The sequence below is a fragment of the Mastigoproctus giganteus genome, chromosome 1 (genome assembly GCF_048544385.1).
Source record: "Mastigoproctus giganteus isolate SK-2022 chromosome 1, ASM4854438v1, whole genome shotgun sequence".
Classification (NCBI taxonomy): domain Eukaryota; kingdom Metazoa; phylum Arthropoda; class Arachnida; order Uropygi; family Thelyphonidae; genus Mastigoproctus; species Mastigoproctus giganteus.
In genome coordinates this window covers 78,517,275-78,543,292 of record NC_143575.1, presented here as the reverse complement: position 1 = coordinate 78,543,292, position 26,018 = coordinate 78,517,275, and the positions used below count along the sequence as shown (strand labels likewise).

The following is a 26,018-nucleotide window of genomic DNA, read 5'->3' as shown; positions in this document are numbered from 1 at the left end:
GCCAGTATGGATTCTGTCAGTGTCGATGTACTGGTGATATTCTGGCTTATGTTACCCATCTACGGACAAATTCAATGGAAAAGTTTGGTGAAACCCAAGCATTTGCTCTTAACATTTCAAAGGCTTTGATCGTGTTTGGCATAAATGTCTTCTTAATAAGCTTTCATCTTATGGTTTACCAACTGATATTTGTAATTGGGTATCTAGTTTTATCTCTGGCCACTCACTGAGGGTAATGGTGGTTGGCTCTCTTTTCTAACTGCTTCACTAATGCTGGTGTTTGCAAGGTTTGGTTCTTTCTTCCACTCCTTTCCTTTTATATTAATGACCTTCTTCCATTGACCAGAAATCCTATCCATAGTTTTGGTGATGATAGCACGTTGCATTTCACTATGCATTACATTTCACTTTCCAGTTTGAGAAACCTTGCTCTGCACAAAGAACTTCAACTTCTTGAATATCCACTATCAATTCCTTAAATGCTGATCTCCAGGTAATTCTCCGGTGGGTCAAAGATAACTTAGTTGATTTCAATCCTTCTAAAACTCAGTCCTGTCTTATATCTTGCAAAAAGGATACTTCTGCTCTTATAATTATCTTCGATGACACTCCAATTTCTAAGCAAGGTACTGGGGATTACCGCGACTTCTAATCTCTCTTATGCATAAGAGAGATAAGAAGAATGTCGAGACCAAAAGAATCTCTCTTTTGCTCTCGACATTACTTTTCTTCCAAACTGCTGTTCAATCTGTACAAATCACTAAACTGCCTTACCATGGAATCTTGTTCCCATATCTTGGAAAGTGCCCCCAAAATCTCTCTCAGGCTTCTAGATTCCATTCAAAAGAGGGCAGTTAGGTTAATTAATGATTCATCTCTAATAAAATGTTTTTACTCTCTGTATCTTAGATATTCTGTTTCTGCTGCATGCCTTTTCTATAGATACTGTTATGGGCACTGTTCTTCTGAATTGTCTTCTATAATTCCTGCTCTCTCTTTCAAAGGAATTTGAATATGCTGCAATCTTTTACTGTCCAACTTCAAACTGACTGAACCAACTTTTCTTCTTCCTCATTTATTCATTTAACTTCCATTTTCTGGAACCACCCTTGATATATATTTCCTGAAAATTACAATCTACAGAAATTCAAATCTAATGTCAAAAAGTATCTTCTTTCATCTTCTCAACCTTCAACCCATGCACTGTACTAAGTACTATAGGTTCTAATACTCTCGTGCTTGTAGTTCTCAAAAAAAAAACCCTTCCAAGAACCATACATGAGGCAGTAGTGTATAGGTGCATTAGATATGCACCAGTACACCTACACAGCACTTTGTGGCCTCTCAGTATTTGAAAGCTCCAAACAGTTGAAATATATATCCAAATTCACAAAGTCTAGTAGTATTAGTACTTGCAGGAAAAATTTGCAAAAGAGCCTTGTGCATATGTATTCTACAGTTCTTTAGGTCTTCGAGCTGATCAAAATGAACCATGTGAAGACTACATACAAGAAAGTGACTAATTTCACTATTTGCTCAAGTTCACTTAGATTAATTGGCGGAGGTAAGAAAGCCAACACAAGAACCACTGCAAACTTCGGGAAACTTGCCAGACAAACTCGTTTCCTGCTGTTATTGTTGTTATTTGGTTTTTAGGAGCATTAGCAACTAAGGCCATATTGCTCCGGGGATGTGCGGTGGTCATTCCCTGACCTTTCCGCATCCTCCATATTTGGTGGTGACGGGCTCAAACCCCGGTCTAATCAAGAAGCGTGTGTTACACACTGGTACTCCTTCCCACCTGGCTACGGAGGCGCCGTTTCCTGCTACTGCAGGTTCTCTCTACATTCTCGGTAAACAGATGGTGCATATCGGTAGTGGCGGTAGAAGTCAATAACGATGTATTGGCTAGTTTTTTCTCATTATTAAAAGCAGACTATTGGTGTTTGTGAGTGTTTCAGCCTTCACAGCCGAAATTTACTTATGGGTACACCCTCCAGACTGCCTCAGTTTTAGGGTGTTTATCCCCGCTTTCCACTGTTTTAAAATAGTGAAATGACTTCTATGGACGGTGTGTTATCGGTAGTGGCAATAGAAGTTGTTTTCCTATTTTAAAACAGTGGGAAGGGGAGATAAACATCCTAAGACTAAGGCAGTCTGTAGGGTGTACCCATAAGTAAATTTCAGCTGTGAAAACACTCATGAACTCCAATAATAATGAGAAAAAACTAACCAATACATCGTTATCGACTTCAACTACCAATAACAAGCACCATCTGTTTACTGAGAATACAGATAGACTGCGGTAGCTCAAAGTGAGTTTTGTCCAGTAACTTCTCGTGTTGGCTTTCTTTACCTTAGCTGATTAATTAAAGCAAACTGAACATTAGTCATTTTTAATTTAGGTAGGCTCCATACATGTCTGTTAGTAAGTAGCATGGCAGATCTGAATAAATTATTACATTAATGCACAAGATTAACATTATACATAAAAATTCTTATAGTTAAAATAACAAATGTGACAGTTACTTTTTAGAAGCATTAGCTTGAAGTTGTAAAGAGTTCTTTACTTATGTAAACTCTAGAAGGAAGGGGATGAATCAGATTGGTCCACTTGATATCGATGGGTCAACTGTTGATGATCCTGCTCAGGTAGCTAACAAACTGAATGAATATTTTGCATCGACATTCACACATGAGGAGTTATTTAGCGAGGGGAAAGCCAGAGGTGTATTCAACTCTAGCAGTAAGCTAGAGAAGCTTGCAATAACTGAAAGTAAAGTGGAGGAGAAACTGTTGAAGATAAACACAAGAAAGGCACCTGGGGTGGATGGAATCTATCCAGTTATATTAAAGGAGGCAGCAGAGGAAGTAAGCAAACCCTTAGCCATAATTATGAGAGCTTCCTTGGACTCAGGGGAGGTACCCGCAGACTGGAGATGTGCAAATGTGACCCCAATTCACAAAGGAGGATCAAAGGCTGACACAAGTAATTACCAGTGAGTTTAACTTCTGTTCCCGGAAAATTAATGGAGGCACTAGTTAAAGAAGCACTGCAGGATCATTTAGACAAGACTTCAGTTATAGCTCGGACACAGCATGGTTTTGTTAAGGGGAAGTCTTGCCTGACCAATTTGATTGGATACTATGATGCAGTTACAAAGGAACTGGATGCAGGGAATAACTTTGATATTATATACTTGGATCTTAGAAAGGCTTTTGATACTGTTGCACATGGAAGACTGCTGCACAAATTAGAGCAGTGTGACATTGGAGGCAAATTGCTGCTGCTGTGGATAAAGGGATGGCTAAGGGGGAGAAGACAGAGTGGTAATCAATGGACACTGCTCATCGTGGACTAATGTTATTAGTGGAGTCCCTCAGGGCTCAGTGTTGGGTCCATTATTGTTTTCTGTATTCATAAATGATATTGATGATGGTATATCAAGCTAAATATCGAAGTTTGCAGACGATACAAAGGTAGGCAGGGTTGTCAAGGACATTACTGACATTATGCTGCTGCGGCAGGATATGGAAAGGTTGAGCAGATGGGCTGAGAGGTGGCAAATGAAGTTTAACATTGACAAATGTAAAGTACTACACATGGGAAACAGCAACCCCAGAGCAACGTATCAACTCTGTGGTACTACACTGACAGTGGTAGAGAATGAAAGGGACCTGGGGGTGGTTGTGCAGGCAGATATGAAGTTCTCTGAGCAGTGCAGATGGGCTGAAAAAGTAGCTCATGGTGTATTGTCAATGATATATAGGAATTTTTTTAGCAGGGATAAGGAGGTGATTATTCCCTTGTATAAGGCAATGGTCAGGCCACACCTAGAGTACTGTATACAGGTCTGGAGGCCTCATTTCAAGAAGGATGTAGAGCTGCTGGAACGAGTACAGAGAAGGGCAACAAGATTAGTGAATGGAACAAAGGGGTGCTCTTACGAAGAAAGGCTTAAGTTTTGCAAATTACAGTGTCTGGAGACTAGGCACCAGCGAGGTGATCTGATAGACGTGTATAAAGCATTGAATGGTTTGAGCATGCTCAATGCTGATGGAATTCTTCCTCTCGCTCAGAATAATCACCTTGAGAGGGCATAAATTCAAATTGTGGAAAGACAGATGTAGGATAGACGTATGGAAATTTGCCTTTAGCCAGCGGGTGGTTGGTTGGTGGAACAGACTTCCATCCCTTGTCGTGGAAGTTGATAGCCTAAATAAGTTTAAGGCTCAGCTGGACAGGTATTTTGAATGAACAGAGGGGTGAAGTGGAAGTGGTTTTTTTTTTTTTTTTGGCCTGATGCTGCATCAGCTTGCTTTCTTGCATCAAATGGCTCTACTAATGCTAATGATGTGAGGGATTAAATTTAGTAATTGCACACAACAATAGAAACATTTTCCCTCTTCTGATCATTTTCCTAAAACAATAACTTTGAAATAAAATGAGCTTGCAAAGACAGCCTTCTTAGCAAATACTGAAAGGAAAAATTACACTTCTAGCATATTACTTTAGCATTAGTAGAGGCATATGATGCAAGAAAGCGAGCTTATATAGCATCAGCCAAAAAAAACACTTCCATTTTACCCCTCCCTTCTTCGAAATACCTGTCCAGCTGAGCCTTTATTTAGGCTATCAACTTCCACAACAAGGGATGGAAGTCTGTTCCACCAACCAACTACCCGCTGGCTAAAGGCAAATTTCCGCACATCTATCCTACATCTGTCTTTCCTCAATCTGAATTTATGCCCTCTCAGGAGATTATTCTGAGCAAGAGGAAGAATCCGATCGGCATTGAGCATGCTCAAACCATTCAAGACTTTATACACATCTATCAGATCACCTTGCCGGTAGGCGCCTCCGTAGCCAGGTGGGAAGGAGCAGCAGTGCGCAGCACATGCTTCTTGATTATTCTTCTCGGGGTTCGAGCCAGTCACCACCAAATACGGAGGATGCGGAAAGGTCAGGAAATGACTACCGCATATCCCGGAGCAATATGGCCTTAGTTGCTAATGCTCCTAAAAACCAAATAACAACAACAACCTTGCCGGTGCCTAGTCTCCAGATTCCTACTGTAATTTGCAAAACTTAAGCCTTTCTTTGTAAGAGCAACCCTTTGTTCCATTCACTAACCTTGCCCTTCTCTGTACTCATTCCAGCAGCTCTACATCCTTCTTGAAATGAGGCCTCCAGACCTGTATACAGTACTCAAGGTGTGGCTTGGCCATTGCCTTATACAAGGGAATAATCACCTCCTTATCCCTGCTAGAAAAATTCCAGTATATCATTGACAAGCAAAGTGAGCTACTCTTGCAGCCCATCTGCACTGCTCAGAGAACTTCATATCTGCCTGCATAATTACCCACACGTCCTTTTCATTCTCTACCACTGTCAGTGTAGTACCACAGAGTTCATACATTGCTCTGGGGTTGCTGTTTCCCATATGTTAGTACTTTACATTTGTCAATGTTAAACTTCATTTGCCACCTCTCAACCCATCTGCACAACCTTTCCAGATCCTGTTGCAGCAGCAGCAGCATAGCATCAGTAGTGTCCTTAACAACCCTGCCAACCTTTGTATCGTCTGCAAACTTGGACATTAAGCTTGATATGCCATGATCGATATCATTTATAAATCCAGAAAACAATAATGGACCCAACACTAAAACCTGAGGGACTCCACTAATAACATTAGTCCACGATGAGCAGTGTCCATTGCTTACCACTCTCTGTCTTCTCCCACTCAACCATCCCTTTATCCATAGCAGCAATTTGCCTCCAGTGCCACACTGCTCCAATTTGTGCAGCAGTCTTCCATGTGCAACAGTATTAAAAGCCTTTCTAAGATCCAAATATATAATATCAAAGTTATTTCCTGCATCCAGTTCTTTTGTGACTGCATCATAGTATCCAATCAAATTGGTCAGGCAAGACTTTCCCTTAACAAAACCATGCTGTGTCTTAACCTTAACTGATGTCTTGTCTAGATGATCCTGCAGTGCTTCTTTAACCAGTGCCTCCATTAATTTTCCTGGAACAGAAGTTAAACTCATAAGTCTATAATTACTTGTCAACCTTTGCCTCCTTTGAATTGGAGTCACATTTGTACTTCTTCAGTCTATGGGTACGTCCCCTGAGTCCAAGGAAGCTCTCATAATTATGGATACGGGTTTGCTTACTTCCTTTGCTGCCTCCTTTAATATAACTGGATAGATCCCATCCACCCCAGGTGCCTTTCTTGTGTTTATCTTCAACAATTTCTCCTCCACTTTACTCTCAGTTATTTCAAGATTATCTAGCTTACTGCCAGAGTTGAATACACCTCTGGCATTTCCCTTGCTGAATAACTCTTCATGTGTGAATGTCGATGCAAAATATTCATTCAGTTAGTTAGCTACCTGAGGAGGATCATCAACAGTTGAACCATCGATATCAAGTGGACCAATCTGATTCATCCCCTTCCTTCTAGAGTTTACATAAGTAACGAACTCTTTGCTGTTTTTCTTTGCATCCCTTGCCAAAGATTTCTCTTAATCTGCCTTCGCCTGTCTAACCTCCTTTGTAACTTGGTTACAGATCAGCTTATATCTATCATAGGCTTCTGTGTAACATATTAATTTATATGTATCCCATGCATTTTTCTTCTCTGCCATGTCTCATTAGTTCATCTGACACCCATTTAGGCCTAAACCTTGAACAATATTTCTTAGTTGGTATGTAACACCTAGTAGCTTCCAAGTTAAGTTCTTTGAATGCTTCCCATTTTGAATTTGCTGTTGGTAAGATCATCAGTTGGTCCCACTGTATAGAATTTAAATGCTGTCTCAGACCATAGTAGTCACCTTTATGAAAGCAAAAACCCTTCCCTTAACCCCTGATGGTAAATAAATAAAATAAATTTTCTGTTTATACTCCGGGACGACCAAACGGTCAGAGGAGTTCACAAGATAGATAGAATACAAGAAACAGCACCGTATTCAGTGGTCACGGGCTTGAACCCCGGTCACTCAAGGCACGTGTACTTATGCACCCGCGCGCCTAACCACTAGGCTACGGCGGCCTTTTGGTAGTTACCTCTTTGAGTAAATCCCACTTCAGCACACTGTGATCACTGCCTCATAGTGGTTCCTTTATCTGCAGATTCTTAATGCATGAAGAATCACTACTGATAATCAGATCAAGAGTATTACTCCCTCTAGTTGCCTCCCGAACATGCTGATGTAGAAAACAATCGTCCAATAAATCCACAAAAGCCTTGTTAGTGTGTGAGTGACCAACCTACAAATTCTGGTCAATATCTGGGAAATTAAAATCCCTCATTATAAGACTCTCTGATTTACTGGCCCACTCTATTTCCCTGTACAGTTTTTTATTATACTCATCAGTCATTAGGCCTATAGCACACTCCTACTCTCAATTTTGATCTCCCAATGCTTATGTCACACCAAACTGACTTGACACTGCACTGTCCAACAGTGTCAACTGGCTTCACTTCTTTGGATTTTTTGTTTCTTAACTAATAGCATAGCCCCACACTCCTACTCTCAATTTTGATCTCCCAATGCTTATGTCACACCAAACTGACTTGACACTGCACTGTCCAACAATGTCAACTGGCTTCACTTCTTTGGATTTTTTGTTTCTTAAATAATAGCATAGCCCCTCCTCCCTTCCTATCCTGTCTATCTTTTCTGTACACATTGTACTTCCCAAATTCCAGTTCTGCATTCCTTATATCTGTGTGACACCACGTCTCGATATCCCAGTAATATCTACCCTTGATGTTTTGAGCAATACCTCAAATTCATCAAATTTATTTACCAAACTCCTAGCATTGGTGTACACGCAAGTATACATGCACCTGTTCCTATTCTTAGTTATCCTAACACAACCCATGTGTTTACTTGTACCACAATGACTCCCAGCAGTCTCTGAAATATCCTGCATCTTGTTTTCCAGGCTGCTGCTCATTCCAATAGAAGCAGTTCAATAATCACTTTCACCTCTGCCAGTGGCTACTGTTAATGTATTAGTCCTTGTATACCCCAAGTTAGCAGTTTTCCGACCCACCTAACACTGCCTCGATAGAATCAGCAAATATTCTTGCACCTTTTCTATTTAAGTGTATTTAAATCCTTTGTGGTTTGGTCTTAATTTCTACAGTCACTGAGACAAATGCTCTTAGTGACTGTAGGAAGTGGCTGAGTGCTGTTCATAAAAAAAAAAAAAAAAAAAAAAGTATAGGGATATGGTAGAACATTTCGCTCCCCCACCCATGGTTTTTCGCTACAACTCTGTCCACATTTTCTTAAATTTAGCAGTTATTGCTGCTCATCAGTATATATTGAACTCACTGGTGTTTAATATATCATGAATATTTAGTAAAATAAATTACAGCTTTCTCAGAGCGAATTGTAACAGGTTTAATAAATATACATAGAAACATACAAAGCTTTCGGTTGGTTAGACAACCTTCTTCAGTTGAAACAAAAACATAAAATGACAGTTAGAATGGAGGCGTGTACTGCCAATCTGGTACGTGAAGTGCGTGGCTAATTGTTTGAGGTTGAAGCCTGTGGCTGTGACGTATGTGGACGTGGCCAGCGCTTGTCAATTGACAGGACTATTGCTTCGGTAATAGGGTGGACTTGACAACCACTGTTCCTGTTCATTGAGGTATTGGAGCATTTGATGTTTAACGATTCCAACCAGGTGCAGCGCAGATAATGGCGGGACGTATCCACAATCACGACATCGTGGTGTGGGTCAATGTCTTGGTGGGTTGCCCCGACGTGTTCAGCAATAGCTGAGTGCTCCACATCTGCCAAACGGATCGCCCTCTTGTGTTCGGAAAGGCGTTTTTCGATCCGCCTTCCGGTTTCCCCGAAGTAGCAGCTAGTGCAGTAATGGCAAGAGATGCAGTAGACTAACCCGCTCTGCAGTAGGGTGGGGACAGGTGTTTTTATGTTGGAAACAAGGGATCGTAGTTTCCTGCCTGGGAGTTGGAGGCACTTTATCCCATGCGATTTTAAGATCCAACAGACCTGTTGTGATAGGTTAGAGTAGTACGGGATAAAGCCACTCGTGGTTGAGTCACCACTTTGGATGTTTCTGTTGGTTGCTACGTGGTCGCGTGCCTGTATGTCACACCTGTCAAGGGTATTGATGGGATAGCCACACCTCGCAAGGTCCACTTTGACTCTAGCAATCTCTGTGCGCCTCTCACTTACAGAGCTAGAGTGTGTCTAGGCGCGAGTTATCAAGGTTCGCTCAGTGGCAAGAAGATGGCTACGTGCGTGTGCTGACCGGAAGTTGGTAAATTGGCCAGCACACATAGGTTTACGATAGACCGTCATCTTCAAGTATGTGCCCTCGCGCCAGACAAGGGTGTCTAGGTATGATATGGTGTTGTTCGACTCTAGCTCGATCGTGAATTTTATGAAAGGTGACAAAGAGTTGAGGTGAGCTAGGATTCGTTGACCTGAATCTCTGGGGATAACTACGAACTATGTGGACGAACACATCGTCCACATAGCGACACCAAAAGGCAATGGAATCTGGCACGTTTGTAAATGCATGACCCTCTAACTCCTCCATCGCAATGTTTGCCGTGACCGAACTAACTGGGGAACCCATGGCTGCACCGTGCACTTGCTGGTTAACGGAGTCATCAAACATGATAGCACCACCTGTTAAGCACAGTTCTGCTGCCAAGGGTTTCATCATTGTCCAAGAATTGTTTCGCATGAGTGATGGCAACTTCCACTGGGATGGAGATAAAAAGTGATACTACATCAAATGATGCCATAACCTGATCTTGTGAGATGGACATAGTACGGATCCTTTCTATGAACTCGGTACTGCTGGAGACGGTGTTGGTGGTCTTGCCTACTAGGGGAGAAAGAAGCCTCAAGACAAACTTAGATAACTCGTAACTCCGTGAGCCACAACAGGGTACAGTGGGTCTTAGTGGAATACCCCCTTTGTGTACCTTCGGTAGTCCGTAAAATTGTGGGATCTGACAACCAGAAGCACGAAGGTGATTACGTTATCTTCTCCTGTTTGAGCCAACTGTTGACGAGGATGTTCACCTTTGACTCCCATCGCTCTAAGCCTTTGATGGGGGGAACGGTTAAGGGCTTGTAGACAGAAGTATCCTGCAAGAGCAGCAAGGCTTTTGCCTCGTAATCTGCGTGGTTCATTACGACCGTTCAACGCCCTTTGTCCGCCGGTAGGATGACGATGGACAAATCCCGTTTCAGTGTCTTAAGGGCAGAGATCTGTTTGTGGCTGAGATTTGAAGAAGAGGGGCGAGCATGGTGTAGAACTGCTGCAGTGTTTAGGCGAATTGAGTTTGCCACATCTTCTGGGAGGCGCATTAAACATGCTTCTACGCCTAAGGCGATGTCGGTGGGTTCCTTGAAGAACAGCAAATTTCATCCCAAGAGTCAATAGGTCTATTTGTTCCACAGATAACTGCTTGTTGCTCAGGTTCAATGCGAAATCTGTGCAACCTGTGGAAAGGGTATTATGTTGACGACAAAATTGACGGGACTCATTAATTAAATCATCGAACTTACGTTTCTGGCGTGCACAATAGCATTCAGATTCTCTGACGGCTTGGTAGCATAAGGTATGGATCACATTGGTGTAAATAGGATCAGGAACCAGACTCCTAAGTTCGGCTAGCAGGGCTGCTTTGTTCGCTGAAGCATATTGCAAGTCTCGATGAAGGCAACTCGTGCCTGGACACACTCTAGCTCTGTAAGTGAGAGGCGCACAGAGATTGCTAGAGTCAAAGCGGACCTTGCGAGGTGTGGCTATCCCATCAATACCCTTGACAGGTGTGATGTACAGGCACGCGACCACGTAGCGACCAACAGAAACATCCAAAGTGGTGACTCAACCATGAGCGCCTTTATCCCGTACTACCCTAACCTATCACAACAGGTCTGTAGGATCTTAAAATCGCATGGGATAAAGTGCCTCCAACTCCCAGGCAGGAAACTACGATCCCTCATTTCCAACGTAAAAACACCTGTCCCCACCCTACTGCAGAGCGGGTTAGTCTACTGCATCTCTTGCTATGATTGCACTAGCTGCTATTTCGGGGAAACCGGAAGGCGGATTGAAAAACGCCTTTCCGAACACAAGAGGGCGATCCGTTTGGCAGATGTGGAGCACTCAGCTATTGCTGAACACGTCTGGGCAACCCACCACGACATTGACCCACACCGCGATGTCGTGATTGTGGATAAGTCCTGCCATTATCTGCGCCGCGCCTGGTTGGAATCGTTAAACATCAAATGCTCCAATACCTCAATGAACAGGAACAGTGGTTGTCAAGTCCACCCTATTACCGAAGCAATAGTCCTGTCAATTGACAAGCGCTGGCCACGTCCACATACGTCACAGCCACAGGCTTCAACCTCAAACAATTAGCCATGCACTTCACGTACCAGACTGGCAGTACACGCCTCCATTCTAACTGTCATTTTATGTTTTTGTTTCAACTGAAGAAGGTTGTCTAACCAACCGAAAGCTTTGTATGTTTCTATGTATATTTATTAAACCTGTTACAATTCGCTCTGAGAAAGCCGTAATTTATTTTACTAAGTATGAATCTGGAGGGCATAGGCCTTTTTAACCATATCATGAATATATTAAACACCAGTGTGTTAATAAGTATAAATGTGAGGTAAGACTTACTGATATAAGAAATTTGTCTATTTGAATTTTGAAAATAAATATGGTATTTAATACGTTTTATGATCATTAGTTAAAATTTCTTGATTATGTTCTAAAAAATTAAATTTTTCAGGTGAAATTGGTTTCTATAATGTATTTTACGATATTTTTACTTTTTGTACCTCCATTATCGTCCGGAATACTTCAGGTAAGACACAGTACTAATATATACTTTACTTAGTTTTATTATTTTCTTTTTTCCTTCTTAAAAGAAAACAGATTAAAAACTAAAAATATAAAAAGTGCATTGGCTGCGGTAGTGAATTGTGCCTTTCAGATATTTTTCACAAAAAAATAATAAAAATGTATATATATACATATATATAAAATATTACTAGTATAAAATACATTACGTAGATGTTTAAGCATGGAAAAGAACTATTGAAAATACGGTGTACCCTGGTGGCGATATGTGTTGCGAACGAAGGTGGGAAGCAAGGAACTGGAAAGATAATAATAAGGATAGAAAAGTAAACCAAACGAATATTTTTGAAGAGACGACCTAGGTGGAGATTTACACCGTATTTTCAATAGTTCTTTTCCATGCTTAAACATCTAAGTAATGTATTTTATACTAGTAATATTTTATATTTACGTTATGGTACTTTTTGTGGGGTACTTTTGTGACAGCAGTGACCCTGATCCATAATTCACGTTATTATAACTCTGTCTTATCTAATCTTACTTCTCTATTGTATTATCCTTGATGATTATACATACATATATATATTTGAATTTGGGCACAAGATAATAATTTTGTTATTAAATTATACATTCATCATAATTTTTAATAAATTTGAAATTTCTAGTTATTTTAAGATCACAAAAACAACTGTTCTGTGCACAAAATCTGGCTTTCATATGCTGCTCCAAATAATCAAAATGGTTAAAGTACCTGAAATGAAAGCAGACGGGCTGCAAGAGCTACTCTTGCAGCCCGTCTGCACTGCTCAGAGAACTTCATATCTGCCTGCACAACCACCCCCAGGTCCCTTTCATTCAACTTGACAACCAGTGTGATGTAGAATCATTATTTACTAATAATCTAACAATCATGTGGTTGTTAGACTGTATTAGTAATACAGCCAGGCCTCGCATAATGTGAGTTTGATTAATGCATTTTTCAGTTACTGCGATTTGCAAAAAATTACCACTTTTTTACTTTACGCAATGAAAATTTCCAGTTAATGCGATATTTTTTTTTCTAATAGTTGAAAAAGATTCGAATCTCGCACTAAGCGTCTGACGGCCAATAAACAAGCATTTGCCCGCTACCCACCTCAGTGTGTTCCGTCAACCATCAGAAGCAGATGTGTTACTTGTTTGTCTCCTGCTAATAGCTAATAAAGTCACGTGCAGATGCATTCAAAAAATTCTAATTTATTCTCCCCCTGTTAATTACGGATAAAAGAAAGAGCGAAAAACAATGTGATTGCAATAAAAAAAAATGAAAAGTTTTATTGCTTTAGCTGAAAAAGTTATTAAAAAAAACATGAAAGTGGTGCAAACCATGCAAAAATCATAAGAGATCTAGTATACAGTGAGTCTACTGTATGAACTAGCTTAAGCCGTAAGGGCGAATATAAAGAGAAAGGTAAAGTTTCATCAACTTCTTTTGTTTTACAAAATACCAGAAACAGAACTCCAATAATGATTTAAATAGAAAGTCTTATCAATTTGGATAGAAAATTGCAATCAAAAAAGAATTCCATTATCTAAGGACAATATTCAGAACAAAGCTATTAACATTTTTACTAAGCTCAAAGAACCAAAATATCAAGGGGAGACAAATGTTTGTTGCTAGTTCAGGGTGGTTTGAATGTTTCAAGAATCGAGCAGGACTGCATAATGTTACAAAGTAACAGGGGAAGCTGCTATCGCTGATGAAGATGCTGCAGCCAAATTTCCTGCAGAATTGCAAAAAAAATCATTCAGGATGGTGAATACGACAATCAGAAAATATTTAATGTAGACGAAACGGGCCAATTTTGGAAATGGATGCCAACTAAAACTTATTTGGCTGCAAATGAAGCATCACAACCTGGGTATAAAGTCTCAAAAGATTGACTAATGCTGTTATTAGTCAATTCAATTAATTTTAAAAAAAATTCAATTAATTTTAAGAAAAAAATATTATGTGCCTGAAATGTAATGAACTATGTATATTACCTAACTTGTAATGGAAGTATGTTATTGGATGTTTAGACATTACTTAATAAGAAATGGTTCAATCTATCACATTTTCTGTGTATGTTTCATTGGTTCCCGGAAAGCTTTTAAGACCAATTATAGCCTCACTTGTCCCTCCAACCACAGAAATCTGTTCATATAATGAAAATATATTTGTGTATTACTCTATAATGCAAAATCAATGCCAAATTTTCAACTTGTGTTCTGTTGGTCCTTGGGAAAATTTTGGGTCCTGTTAAGATTTTACCATTCTCATCCCCCACTCCCACACACACACAGATATCAGCATTAATGAAACAGTTCTTTCATTAACTGAAAAGAAAAATGTTGATTACTACCAAATTTTCGACATTTCTTTTTTTTTTTTCTTGGTTCCCCTGGGATGATTTTAAGTTCAATGCAATTTCATAGCATCCCTCCTTTCCCCCTCCTCCAGTTTCCCTACAGAAATATTACTATAAATTTAGAACAGGAGCTCCATTCCATATCAAAATTTCAGTGCTTACTTAGAATATTTTAGGAATCTTTGTAACAAATTTTTATGTCAATGGGTTGACTTATTTTGTTATAAATCATGAATTATTGCTGTGCTGCTTACATTAAATAACTTGCTCTTCTCTTCCATTAGTCTTGTCAGTTCATCTGATAAGAACATTGAAACTTTGAACATTATCTTAATTGGTGTAAAAACCTTAGTAACTTCTACTTTTCTGAACACTTTCAACATAGAGTCTACAGTTGATCTCACTGAAAGAATTTAAAACTGTCTAAGACCACTATAGCTGCCTTTGTGAAGGCAAATTCTCTTCCCATTATAATTAAATTTTAAACAAATACTGCATCAATAGACTCTGAACACTGCCACCTAGTGATGCTTTTATGTGAAGATTCTTAGTGCACAAAGGTTTGTTGCTTCTCTAATATGCTAGAGTAGAAATAATCATCCAATACATCCAGGAAAGTTCTGCTGCTGTGTGAGTGACTGACTTACAAATTCTAGTCAGTATCTGAAAATTTGGAGTCCTACCATTATAAGATATTGAATGCTTATGTCAAAAATTAAAGCTTATTATTAGCCAGTGCTTATGTCAAAAATTTAAAAACTGACCCAAAATTACACTGGCAACCCACGTCAACTGGGTGAATTTGAAATGAATGTTTTGTGTTCATTTCGAATTCAATATCTCCCCTTTTTCTCCACTCTTATAGAAACCTGTAGTAGTTTCAGATGTGGAGCAGTAATCTCATGAGAAAAGTCGAATCAAAATTTCAGTATGTTTCTTTGGCTCCTTGCAAGCTTGGACTAATTGTAATTGCACAGTCCTTCCAGAACCCTCCTCCATCCTATTGAAACATTGTTCCATTAAATTTGGAACAAGTGCTCTGGCCCTTTTGAACACTTCAGGACTTATTTAGAATAATCTGGATCTTTAAACAAATTGCATGTTGACAGGCTAATCCATATCTCTTGTATCTGCATGTACTACCCTCATTTTAAAAAAAGTGCTACACAAATCCAATCTAACATCTGCCCATTATGTGACAATGTTCAAATGATGGATAACCATGTTAAACACTTCCTGAGTATAATATTGAAGTTCCTAACTTGTTATTTGGTAATTGTATGTGCATGAAATGTAAAGCACTGTGTTTATGATTTCAAATATGAGAGAGAGAATTTTCCAGCATCCACAGTTTCTATGAAAGTTCTACATTTGTTTTTCATAAAAATACAAATTAAATATTACTTTATAAAAAGCCCTTGCAGGTAGCATAGTTGGTATAATCACTGTCCTCTTCACACTAGGTGTAAAAGACCTGAGAATGAATTCAATGATGCAAGGATTTTTATAGACCTTTCACAATGTGGCTGATTTAGTTGGTCACAGGCAAGGATAGTACGGTTTTTTTAATCCTAGAACTTGGATTTTTTGTCCAGCAAATGAACAAATCAACCACAGAATACATACAATTTACAGATGTAAATGTATACAGCACAATATGGTCTGTCACTCGTGCATCTAAAACCCTATAGCAGTAACTCTACAAAAAAAAAATATTTGGAAGATAGATTTTTTCCTCACTTGTTATTTTCATGGATTTAGATAAAATCTGTTTGGAAAGAACTGATGTTTCAGTGAAACGGTGGTGTATTTTTATATTTTTTTTGTATAGATTAGGTAAGTCATAACATTCTTGTTATTACCTAACCTCTTGTTCATTAAGAATCTGCAGGTAAGAAACAGGATGGTAGCGATCACAGTGTACTAATATGGAATTTAATTGAAGACATAACTATTTCAAGAGTAAAGGAAAAGGCTTTTGCTTTCGTAAGGGTGACTACAGAGGTCTCTGACAGTTTTTAAATTGTGTGCTGTGGGCCCAACTGATGATATTAGCATTAATACAGGAATTTGATGCAAGAAAGCAAGCTTATGCAGCATCAGCCAAAAAAAATTAAAGCAAAATAAATGAATAAAAAATAACCACTTCCACTTCACCCCTCTGTTCGTTCGAAATACCTGTCCAGCCGAGCCTAAAACTTATTTAGGCTATCAACTTCCACGACAAGGGATGGAAGTCTGTTCCACCTACCAACCACCCGCTGGCTAAAGGCAAATTTCCGCACATCTATCCTACATCTGTCTTTCCTCAATTTGAATTTATGCCCTCTCAGTGGATTATTCTGAGCAAGAGGAAGAATCCCATCAGCATTGAGCATGCTCAAACCATTCAAGGCTTTGTACACCTCTATCAGATCACCTCGCTGCTGCCTAGTCTCCAGACACTGTAATTCGCAAAACTTAAGCCTTTCTTCGTAAGATCACCCCTTTGTTCCATTCACTAATCTTGTTGCCCTTCTCTGTACTTGTTCCAGCAGCTCTACATCCTTCTTGAAATGAGGTCTCCAGGCCTGTATACAGTACTCTAGGTGTGGCCTGACCATTGCCTTATACAAGGGAATAATCACCTCCTTATCCCTGCTAGAAAAATTCGTATATATCATTGACAATACACCATGAGCTACTCTTGCAGCCCGTCTGCACTGCTCAGAGAACTTCATATCTGCCTGCACAACCACCCCCAGGTCCCTTTCATTCTCTACCACTGTCAGTGTAGTACCACAGAGTTGATACATTGCTCTGGGGTTGCTGTTTCCCATATGTAGTACTTTACATTTGTCAATGTTAAACTTCATTTGCCACCTCTCAGCCCATCTGCTCAACCTTTCCAGATCCTGTTGCAGCAGCAGCATAGTGTCAGTAGTGTCCTTGACAACCCTGCCAACCTTCGTATCGTCTACAAACTTGGACATTAAGCTTGATATACCATCATCAATATCATTTATAAATACAGAAAACAATAAAGGACCCAATACTGAACCCTGAGGGACTCCACTAATAAATGGTCCACGAATGATCCATTAGTCCACGATGAGCAGTGTCCATTGATTACCACTCTCTGTCTTCTCCCCCTCAACCACCCCTTTATCCATAGCAGCAATTTGCCTCCAATGCCACACTGCTCCAATTTGTGCAGCAGTCTTCCATGTGCAACAGTATCAAAAGCCTTTCTAAGATCCAAGTATATAATATCAAAGTTATTCCCTGCATCCAGTTCTTTTGTGACTGCATCATAGTATCCAATCAAATTGGTCAGGCAAGACTTCCCCTTAACAAAACCATGCTGTGTCTGAGCTATAACTGAAGTCTTGTCTAAATGATCCTGCAGTGCTTCTTTAACCAGTGCCTCCATTAATTTTCCGGGAACAGAAGTTAAACTCACAGGTCTATAATTACTTGTGTCAGTCTTTGAGCCTCCTTTGTGAATTGGGGTCACATTTGCACATCTCCAGTCCATGGGTACCTCCCCTGAGTCCAAGGAAGCTCTCATAATTATGGCTAAGGGTTTGCTTACTTCCATTGCTGCCTCCTTTAATATAACTGGATAGATTCCATCCACCCCAGGTGCCTTTCTTGTGTTTATCTTCAACAATTTCTCCTCCACTTTACTCTCAGTTATTACAAGATTATCTAGCAAACTGCCATAGTTGAATACACCTCTGGCATTCCCCTCACTGAATAACTCATGTGTGAATGTCGATGCAAAATATTCATTTAGTTTGTTAGCTACCTGAGCAGGATTATCAACAGTTGAACCATCGATATAAAGTGGACCAATCTGATTCATCACCTTCCTTCTAGAGTTTACATAAGTAAAGAACTCTTTGCTGTTTTTCTTTGCATCCCTTGTCAAAGATTTCTCGTAATCTGCTTTCGCCTGTCTAACCTCCTTTGTAACTTGGTTACAGATCAACTTATATCTATCATAGGCTTCTGTGTCACGTGTTAATTTGTATGTATCCCATGCATTTTTCTTCTCTGCCATATGTCTCATTAGTTCATCTGACATTCATTTAGGCCTAAACCTTGAACAATATTTCTTAGTTGGTATGTAAAGCCTAGTAGCTTCCAAGATAAGTTCTTTGAATGCTTCCCATTTTGAATTTGCTGTTGGTAACATCATCAGTTGGTCCCACTGTATAGAATTTAAATACTGTGTCAGACCTTAATATCAGTTATTAATATTAATGTCTCAGTTATTAATATTAAGATCAGACCTCAGATCTTAATATTAATAACTGGACAGTACTTATACGTTAATTTAATACCCTTTGATTTAAAATGAATACTACAAAAAAGAGTAAATGTATCATTTTCATTAAGAGTGGGGACTAGAATATTTTTTGTAATGAAAAATGTTGTTGTTAGATTTGCAATGCTTCTGTGGCTATACCCAAAAAAGGAAATTTAGAAAGGCACTTCAGTGCACTCCATGTTAAATACCAATTAGAATTTCTGCCTAATAGTGACCTTAGAAAAAATAAATTAAAAAACTTAAGTCCAGATTATTCGCACAACCAAATTTCTTCATGACACCTAATTTACAATCTAAAACAGTAACTGTGGCACCATTTAAAGTGAGTCATCTTCTTGCAAAAAAATGAAAACCATTTTCTGATGGTCAATTCATCAGATGCATTTTTAGAAATAACAGATTCTCTTTTTGAAAATTTTAAGAAAAAAAAGTAAATTAAAACTGCTCTTCAAGATCTGCAATTATCTCAAATACTGTGAGATGCATAAAAAAAAAGAGTAAAAATGTGAGCAAACAATTGCATGCTCCTAATTGTGTGTTCTTTTCTTTACAACTGGATGAATCTACAAACATCAGTGATACAGCTCAATTGTTCATTTTTATTCATATGGTTTTCGATGATTCTGCCACTAGAGAAGAACATCTGGGTTTAGACGTCTTGATATATTTAACACATTTAAAAATTTTATTGAAAAAATTAAATTACCACTATTTAAGTTCGTATCAATAACAATAGATAGAGCTAAAGCAAAGATGAGCCATCTTAATGGATTCAATACATTGTGCCAAATGGATAATGAATTCCCAGATTTTTTGAGTTACCACTGTTATCATCCACCAACAAAAGATTGATAGCCAGCAAAAGATTAAATACTAAAAGTGTTATGGACATAGCTTTCAAAATCGAGAATTCCATCAGAGGACAATCTCTTCAAAGGAGACTTTTCAAAATGCAACTCGATAAAAATTAACCAGATCTGATATTACACACAGATGTGAGGTGGCTGAGTCGGAGTAAGTTTTGACAGAGATTTTGAAATTTGCTGAATGAAATTAAAAAATTTGTTGATCAAAGGGGAGATGATTATCAGCAGCTACGAGATACGGAGTGGTTGTGTGATCTGGATTTTTTGGCAGATTTTACCAGTAAATTAAGTAATTTGAATTTGGAATTATAAGAAAAAAAAATAAAAATGTGGGTGATTATTAGTAGTAGTATTTCTGCATATAAATATCAGTTTTTGGTAATGGCTAAGGATCTCAAAGAAAAAAATTCAATCACTTTGCAAATAAGCAAGATCATTTGCAAAAATATCCTATTTTTGAATTTAATAGTGAGAAATATGTTTCTAAAATTGAGAAAGTTATGGATGATTTTGAAACCAGATCCAGTGATTTTAAAACAATTGAAGACATTGTTTAATATATTTCTTATCTGTTTAATGTTGACTTAGATACAAAACAAATTGCAGAAAAAATCGCTGAGATTTTTCACATGGAGAAAATATTACTTGAAAATGAAATTTTCAAGTAATATGCCAAACGATATCTTCCTCCAGATCATGAGAAAAAGACTTTTGGAAACAATTTTGCCGAGAAAAGTGTCCAAATGTAAAAAAATGCAGTGAACTTTTAAATTTTAAATATCTATGTGAATTAGTCTTTTCATATTTGAAACAAACAAAGTCGAAGAATCGCTCTACTCTTACAGACTTGCATACAGAAGATTCTTTACGGTTGGTCTTATAACAGTATATCCCTGATTTTGAAAGCTTGGCAGATGACATGAAGATGCAAACTTCATATAAATTAAAAGTTTAAATACATATGAATTAAAATAAGAATTCTGAATTGTGTTTAATTTTAAAATTTATAAACAACATTTTTCGTTGTGTCAATTAACTTTTTTAACCATGTGCAATGAAATTCTTGAGATGGTAGGTTGCATTACAAATTAAGTTGGCCACCCCTGCTGTAGATGATATATTAGGATATTTGATGCTGCGATTGATTTTCTATACAACCTTGATATTGCAGAAATAGAAATCGTCAATGTGGTATTGTAGATTTTCTCAATCTGAATTTTTGTTGTAAAGCCCCCCAACATAACTATGTATCAGAAATTGTCAGGCTGATTCAGACACTTCATTTTCTTCTGCTTAAACAATTTAATAATACAGTGCAAAACAAAAAAAAAGCAAACAATATGCATATACTTAACTTACCTAACTTATACATATATTTTAGGTGGTAGATGACTTTCATCAACCAGTGAAATACCACCACTTTGCTTATTGGAGGCTTGAAGTGGTGAAACCCATGTTTAGTCTCTAGAGCCAAGTTTCCGGCATCCCCCTCTCCCCATACTTCTCCTTCAACCCTTGCACGGTACTAAGTACTATAGGTTTTGATACCATTCGTGTTTGGGGTTCTCATAAAAAAAAAAAAAAAGACCATCATAGTCGCCTTTACGAAAGCAATAACCCTTCCCTTTACCCCTGATGGTAGTTACCTCTTTGAGTAAATCCCACTTCAACACACTGTGATCACTGCCACTTAGTGGTTCTTCTATCTGCAGATTCTTAATGCATGAAGAATCACTACTGATAATCAAATTAAGAGTATTACTCCCTCTAGTTCCCTCCCAAACATGTTGATGTAGAAAACAATCATCCAATAAATCCACAAAAGCCTTGCTAGTGTGTGACTGACCAACCCACAAATTCCAGTCAATATCTGGGAAATTAAAATCCCTCATTATAAGACTCTGATTTACTGGCCCACTCTATTTCTCTGTACAGTTTCTTATTATACTCATCATAGTCATTAGGCCTATAGCACACTCCTACTCTCAATTTTGATCTCCCAATGCTTATGTCACACCAAACTGACTTGACACTGCACTGTCCAGCATTGTCAACTGGCTTCACTTCCTTGGATTTTGTGTTTCTTAACTAATAGCATAACCCCCTCCTCCCTTTATATTCTGTCTATCCTTTCTGTAGACGTTGTACTCCCCAAATTACAGTTCTGCATTCCTTATATCTGTGTGACACCACGTCTCCCCAACAATATCCGCCTTTGATGCTTTGAGCAATACCTCAAATTTATTTACCAAACTCCTAGCATTGGTGTACACGCAAGTATACATGCACCTGTTCTTTTTCTTAGCTACTCTAACACAACCCATGTGTTTACTTGTACCGCAATGACTCCCAGCAGTCACTGAAATATCTTGCATCTTGTTTTCCAGGCTTCTGCTCATTCCAATAGAAGCAGTGCAAGAATCACTTTCACCTCTGCCAGTGGCTACTGTTAATCTATTAGTCCTTGTATCCCCTCCAAGCTAGCAGTTTTCTGACCCACCTAACACTGCCTCGATAACATCAGCAAATATTCTTGCATCCTTTCTATTTAAGTATCCCATCCCTGTAGAAGCAGTCCCTTCTGTTAACAAGTACAGACCAGGCTGAAAAAAATTCTACACCTTGAGCCTTGCACAATCTTTCCAGGCCCGAATTGATCGACAAGGCTCTCATTGTATACTCCCTCCTATTGTGTCTGGGCAAAATTGCAGACACTTTCAAATTCAACCCTAATTCATGGGTTGAATTTGACCTGCTGATTGCCTTATGTTATGTTATATTATCAACTAGTATTGAATTTTTAAAATTGAATAAATTAAGGTCAACAAGTTTATTCTAGATTCTTAACTCATTCATTATACTGTAGGTTCCAGCAACCTGTAATGTTTGTAATCACTGATTTTTTTTTTTTTTTTTTTTTTTGTATGTGATAGATCTTATCTGATCCTAATACCATATTAAAATCACTTTTTAAATTTGAAAATTTGTGGTATATAACTATATACTATGAATATAAATACTGAACATGATGCTGCTCATTGCAGCTTTTAAAATATTCATTTATATAAATCGTTTTAAGTCAAAAGAATCAATAAAAAAATGATAAACTTAAAATGAATTATGATATTCATATATTTTGTGTATTTCAGGAAAATTATATCATGGCAGAAACTTAGATTTTGGTTTATTTATGGGGTAAGTATTTTTGAAATAATTTTATTGTTTAATATTATAAAACAAGTTTGGAACATTATTTCTTAATGTTGGTATTAGAAAAGGAATTGAATTATTCATTGTTAAATAAAAATTAAACATGGAGTTCAAAAGAAGGTTTTTATTTTTTGTGCAAAGGAGGACAAAACTATTTAACATAGTTCTTAAAAATAATATGTTGTCTTTCAGGTCATATATGATAAATATCATTTCAAATAACATTTATTGTATTGTCATTTGAGAAACATACCTGCTTAGAAATTGATTGAAACATTTAAAGTTAAGTTAACACTTAACTTTAAATACTTCAATTAATTTTCAAGTTGATTTTTTAGTTAATAAATAAATAATAAAATACCAACTCAACACAAACAAGGACAGCTTCTTAGCACCAATTAAATGGATAGACTTCAGCTCATGGCATATCCCACCTATCCAGTGAACTTGTTTTCTGTTATTTATAGGCAAGGCTTTACTGTTTAGCTGACATTTCCCTTCCCTTAACCTTTCCCTTCTTTTGATTGTTTTAGCTACAAATTTGGTAAAACAAGCAGACTTTTAATGATCAGTGAACAGAAGTAAATTATCGTGAGTTAATGGATAAACAGCTCTCTGTAATTCACTTCTTATGTCTACATAATTAGGTTGTAACATTATATGAATTTCTCCCCACATTCACACAAGGTATTTCTACACAGTCCAAGTTGAAAATTAATTGAAGTATACCCTGAAAACAAAAAGGTTATATGTGACCAAAACTGTAATATTTTTTAACTCAATACTTTCTTTTTGAATCTACAACTTGAATATTGGTGATTAAGCCATAGGTCTTTCCATCCTTCTTGGTTTCATCCTGTGGTTGTTGCCAAAATCCTCTTCCATTTTTTTGGAACATCAAGCCTACGATATAATGTTTTAAAAATCAGAGAAGGACTTGACTTCCAGTGCCTCATATGATGTATCTTTCTTTTTACAAAATATGTTAATTCTGTCAATATGTTAATAAGCAGCAAATCTGCAGCAAGCCTACCTGAGATAACCTGTAATGCTTCTCTAGATACCATGTACTAGGAATAGGTTATGCATAAAACAGCAAATCTTTGTACAGAAAATAAGAGCTTTCATATAAAATTGAGCCTTGCAAAACCAAGCTCCAGAGATATATGTCAATAGGGATGAAGGGGAACAGGGGCTTAGAGGGAAACAGGCATTCTGTGTGTTATCAGACACTCAGTCTAAAACACTGATGGATCCAATATATCTTTCTATTTCAGAAGATTTAGGAGAAGTCCAGTTGGCCTGCCTCCCTAAAATCCACTCATGCACACCTTCTCAATGGTAAACCCTGTTACGTCACTTAGGTGGCAAAGAATGTGTAGAGTGGTTCTATTCAAGACGTCTGGTCAGCGTGAAGAGGAAAAGACCAAACAGTTCAGAACATGACAGTAAGAAGAAACAAATGGCCCTCAGTCCCCAGCGGCTTTCACTGACTTACCCTCTTACAGCAGCAAGAGGATCAGAGTGGAAGCAGAAGGTGCTAAGAATCTCTGGGTACGACCAGGCTGCCATGCACGGAAACTGAACTTGGCCTGTTATAACATAAGATTACTCATCAGTGAAGACAGGATATTAGAGCTGAAAAAGGAATTAGAAAATGTGAATTGGAATATCATCAGTTTGGCTGAAACAAGAAGAAGAAATGAATCACTTATAAGTTTATCAAGTGGAAATTTGCTGTACACCAATGGAAACAGTGAAAGGAGTGTAGGTGGAGTTGGCTTTCTGGTCCATAAAGATATAAAAAAAACAACATTTTGGAATTCAAAAGTACATCACCAAGGGTGTCAAGACGACTACTACTCAAGATTTCTAGGAGGTATAAGCTAAAGGTTATAACGATTTATGCACCAACATCGAGCCATGATGATGACGAGGTTGAAGAAATGTACATCGAAATTGAGTCTCCTAGATGAACAGAAAACTCACTACACTATCATTATGGGAGACTTCAATGCTAAAGTTGGAAAGAGACAAAACAGTGCAGAAAGGAAATTTTGGAATTGGTGAAAGAGGTGAAAGACTTGTGGAATTTGCAGAATCTTGAGGAATGTCAGTAATGAACCCTTTTTTCAAGAAAAGGGTGAACAGAAAGAAAGTGGGCATGGAAGATCCCAAAAGGATTAACAACTGATGAAACTGACTTCATCCTCACTAACAGAAGATATATTGTGAATGATGTTACTGTCCTGAACAAGATAAATGTTGGAAATCACAGAATGGTAAGATGCACACTTCATATAGATGTAAGAAAAGAAAGGAAAAAACTGACTCGAGTAAATTATACGAAGGTCTTCAAGATAGCAGAAGAGAAGAAAAGGCAGTGTGTACTGGAACTTAAGAACAAGTTTGAGCTTCTGCAAATTGTTCAATCAAGATATCAACGAGGAATATTAAACTTTCTGAAAGTGATAAAGCACAAGAATCCTAAAGGTAAAAAGAAATCCAAAGAAGAAAAAATTAGTCAAGAAACACTTGTCATGATGAACCGAAGATGACAAATGAAAAGCAAGATAAACACTGACAAGGAGAAAATTGAGTATACTGAGTTATGCAAAGCCATTAGAAAGAGACTCAGAGAGGACATAAAAAAATTTAACACAAGAAAAGTAGAACAATCATTAAGGGAAAACAAAGGATTTAAATCAGCAGCCATGAGCAGTAATACAGAAAGACAAATGATACTGAAACTGAAGAATAGTGATGGTGTACTTATAAATAGCAGAGAAGGCATAATTCAAATAGCAGAAGACTACTATAAAGAGTTATACATGGAGCGAGGGAATGATGCCAGCAGTGAGGAAGATGGATCACAAATTAGTAACACATACAACATACCACATCTACAAGTTGTTCACAAGGGTCATTACTAACAGATAAGAAAGAATACTTGATGAGAATCAACCGAAAGAGCAAGCTGGCTTTAGGACAGGATTCTCAACTATGGATCACCTTCACGTAATGTCACAGCTAATGGAGAAAGCAAATGAATATAAAACACCATTATGCCTGGCATTTGTGGATTATGAAAAGGCATTTGACTCCATACAGCATAAGGCAATGTTTTGGGCACTGGAAAGACAAGGCATAGATCCCCTATATATATATATATTATGATTTCGAAGAAAATATATGAAAACACTACCTCCTTTATTAGACTAGACAAAGACATTAGCAAATTGAGAAAGGAGTTTGACAAGGAGACACGATATCTCCAAAGTTGTTTCCTGCTGCTCTTGAGGAAGCTTTCAGAAGATTAGTCTGGTCGCAGAAAGGAGTCAATG

At 38.0% G+C, this 26,018-nt stretch overlaps 1 protein-coding gene across 3 annotated transcripts in view; it reads left to right on the top strand.

The window, feature by feature from the left end:
- LOC150090911 (acid ceramidase-like) overlaps positions 1 to 26,018 on the top strand; it is a 243,837-nt gene that overhangs the window by 107,486 nt on the left and 110,333 nt on the right. For 2 of the 3 annotated variants that reach the window (XM_090380624.1, XM_090380616.1), the window contains exons 6-7: positions 11,823 to 11,897; positions 22,614 to 22,659. In XM_090380624.1, coding sequence (XP_090236750.1) covers positions 11,823 to 11,897; positions 22,614 to 22,659 — 121 coding nt within the window. The remainder of the gene's footprint in view (positions 1 to 11,822; positions 11,898 to 22,613; positions 22,660 to 26,018) is intronic. The other variant, XM_090380629.1, reaches the window with a different exon arrangement.